This window comes from Myotis lucifugus, unplaced genomic scaffold (assembly GCF_000147115.1).
Source record: "Myotis lucifugus unplaced genomic scaffold, Myoluc2.0 scaffold_1644, whole genome shotgun sequence".
Lineage (NCBI taxonomy): Eukaryota > Metazoa > Chordata > Mammalia > Chiroptera > Vespertilionidae > Myotis > Myotis lucifugus.
The window spans coordinates 47,586-50,669 of NW_005872692.1; the positions used below are offsets into that span (position 1 = coordinate 47,586).

General features: G+C 54.5%; 1 protein-coding gene across 3 annotated transcripts; it reads right to left on the reverse strand.

The window, feature by feature from the left end:
• Positions 1-571: 571 nt before the first annotated feature.
• On the reverse strand, positions 572-2,977 carry LOC106695561 (sorting nexin-18-like). Of its 3 annotated transcripts, none has more exons than XR_001346634.2 (2): positions 1,955-2,976; positions 572-941 (listed from the first exon to the last, which is right to left on the reverse strand). XR_001346634.2 is itself a non-coding variant. In XM_014450011.2 (2 exons), exons 1-2 carry the CDS (start codon positions 2,893-2,895, stop codon positions 872-874), a joined length of 258 nt encoding a protein of 85 aa, XP_014305497.1. In that variant the 5' UTR covers positions 2,896-2,977; the 3' UTR covers positions 572-871. The 3 variants fall into 3 exon arrangements, 1 of the variants encoding a protein (XP_014305497.1); XR_001346633.2 differs by having other exon boundaries at positions 1,368-2,967; XM_014450011.2 differs by having other exon boundaries at positions 2,708-2,977.
• Positions 2,978-3,084: the final 107 nt, after the last annotated feature.

Below are 3,084 nucleotides of genomic sequence, written 5' to 3' on the forward strand. Positions count from 1 at the left end.
GGACCACCAAGCTGTGTCGGCCGCTCGGTCCACACGAATGTTTTGACTCGGGCGGGGCTGCACCGCAGGCCACCGGAGGCACTGAGCTCGGCTCTGCAGTGAGCACGCGGCCGTCACTGGGAAATGTCCGCGTGGCCGTGAGCAGAAACAATCTGAGCTCGTGACCCGTGGCTGTGGCTGTGACCTGTGGCTGTAGCTGTGACCCTGGCTGTGGCTGTAGCTGTGACCTGTGACCCTGGCTGTAGCTGTGACCCTGGCTGTGGCTGTAGCTGTGACCCTGGCTGTAGCTGTGACCCGTGGCTGTAACCTGTGGCTATGACCCTGGCTGTAGCTGTGACCCTGTGGCTGTAGCTGTGACCCATGGCTGTAGCTGTGACCTGTGGCTGTAGCTGTGACCCTGGCTGTGGCTGTAGCTGTGACCTGTGGCTGTAGAACAGCCGGTGGCACTAGAGTTGCCGTGTAGAAACAACTCCATCTACAATTAAATAGAAACCCAGGCTGAAGCGGACACCCTCATGTTATAAATCCGTATCAGAATCATTAACTACAGAAATAAAGACAAACAGTGGCATGAAGGGCATGATAGTTTATTTTAAAAAGCGGTACCACACTGATCTCCATGACCAGCGTACACATTATGATGGCTTTTCTCTTGGGCATTCACATCGCAGTATCTTTTATACTGAAATGTGTCAACAGGACCAAGAACGTTAGAGAAGTGAGGACTCGGGGGGAAATGAGCACGGGAACTCCGGGGTCCGAGCGCAGTTACCTGAAGCCGCCGAGGACCAGCGGCTCGGGGTGTGTTCGCCATGAGGCACCGCAGTCCTCCAGGTGGCAGCACGAGCGTGCACTCCCGGCGCCTTCACCTTTAGTCCGTATCATCAAGCCCTGCCCACCGCGGCCTGAGCACCAGCCTCTGAGACCCAGTCGTGTCCAGGCTGCCAGAGCAGGCGTTTAGTGATTTTAAAAAGAAGATCAAACCACCATCAAAATAAAGAGGCAAAGAAAACGGATTTTCAAATCATTTGAAAGCATAGTGCATATTTGCCCAATACAGACCCAAACTCAGAGCAAATGCTAGAATTATAATCTCCAAACTTCTGCCATCAAATTAACATTTATACACACATGGGTTTTGCTTATCAAACTGTATTTTGCCATCAATGAGCGGAAGTCACTCCTGAGAGCACGATGTATTTGGTCACAGCCCCACGTCCCAGGAGACAACCCAAGGAATACAGTGCGGGTAAGTCATGAGACCCCGATCTTAAAAACCCTGCCCATGTGAGATTCCCTTCAAGAGGAATTGTGCTGTGGAGTAATGATGTCGCTAACTGCCCTCTTCCTTAACCAGCGCGGCTCACCAGCATGTCACGCTGGCCTCGCTTCTGCTCCACGCTGATGCACAGGCTCCCGCGGCCGCGTCTGTCTCCCTTCCTACACGCAGCAGGTGCCGCCACCTCAGTGACAGTCGCATCTCTGAACGCACCCACACGTTACTGAGCTCAGCAAGGACGAAAAACATGGAGATCCGGGCGCTTCCAGCCAGAATCTTTGTGCTTTTTTAAGTGAAGCTGCTTGGGAATCTTTTTGGTATGCGTCAGCCTTTGTATTTTCTTTAAAAGAATATATTTACGGTAATTTTTAATGTTAAATGTCCTGGGGCTTATCAGTACTTAAAAATAACAATTCTTCTTGCTTTCAGCATCTGGAATAGAATTACTTCTGGTCCCTCCTCAGATCAACGCTATCTGCATCACGTGTAACACTGAACTTACAGACATCCCTGAAAAGTGGTCGATTAAGTAAACGAGTGAGTGAATCACAGTGGAGTCTCGATCGGTTAACAGTGTGGATCCATTAAAAAAAATCACACTGAACAGGAAAAGAAATCTTCAAGCTAAAAAGGAAAGAAAGAAACCCTCCTAGGCAGAGCCGAGCGTGTCCTCACCGAATCTGTGCTTGTCCCGCGGGCCGGCCCCTGCCTCCGTGGTGAGCGGGGCGCGTGTGCCCCACACACAGGCCTCCAGGACGCGGGAGGGAGGCCACACGGAGCACCTAAGGGAGCAGAGTGCCCATCGCCTCCCCAAAGGACCGCAAGTCCCGGAGGAGCACAGCCCCTCTGCCGCGCTCACACGTCGGCCGGTACCAGCTGACCCTCCCGCCCGCCCGTCCGCCCGCCCAGCGCCACGTGCAGTCACCAGCAGCCCATCCCTGGACCCACTGGCCTTTCGCTCTTTCGATCAAAAAGTCCTGTTACTTTATAAAGGGGGCGGGGAAATGAAAACCCGAGTCTAAAGGCACGAAGTCGCACAGCTGCTCTCGTCGGAGTTTGTAAACAGAGAACAGGCTGAATTTCGGGGACCCCAGTCTGTGGGCGGGAAAGGCATGGGCAGGCTGGCCCGGGCTCCCCGAGACCCCGCGGGGCTCTGAGGTCTGCCAAGTCTGCACGGAAGACCCATCCTCCAGAAAACAATAAGGCAAAGAGTATAATCGTATCCCCACGACATGGTAGTGTAGGCGTACATAGTGTAACAGCTACGATGCGGCACCGCCCGGCGCCAGCACACAGCCGGCCCGGCTGCAGGCACAGAGCGGCCTGTGCCCGCGGAGCAGCGGCAGCGCTGAGCATCTGTGCTCCGCTGCGGAGATCACCCTTGGACTGGAGCGCCCCGTGCGCGCCCGGCACTAGACGCTGTCGTACTTGTGAAGAGCCTCCTCCAGCTTCTGCGTCACTTTCTGGAAAAATATGATCTGCTGCTGCAGGAAGTGCTGCATCTGGGACTTGAAGTCGCGCACGCGGACCTGGTGGAAGTGGTGGATCTCGGCCAGCGTGGCGAAGGAGATGGTGTTGCAGCGGGCCTGGATGCCCTCGGCCTTCTGCGCCTCCATCTTCCCCTCCTCCACGTGCCGCCGGCTCTCCTTCACCTTGGTCAGAGCGCCTGCAGGGAGAAGGTGCGTTAAGACACATGCATGGGCCCCAGGACCAGATGGGCAAAGGTGGGTTACAGTTGTTTGTATAGAAAATAATACAATAATTAATACAAGAATAAACTCTGTTTCGCCGACTCACCCCTGTAA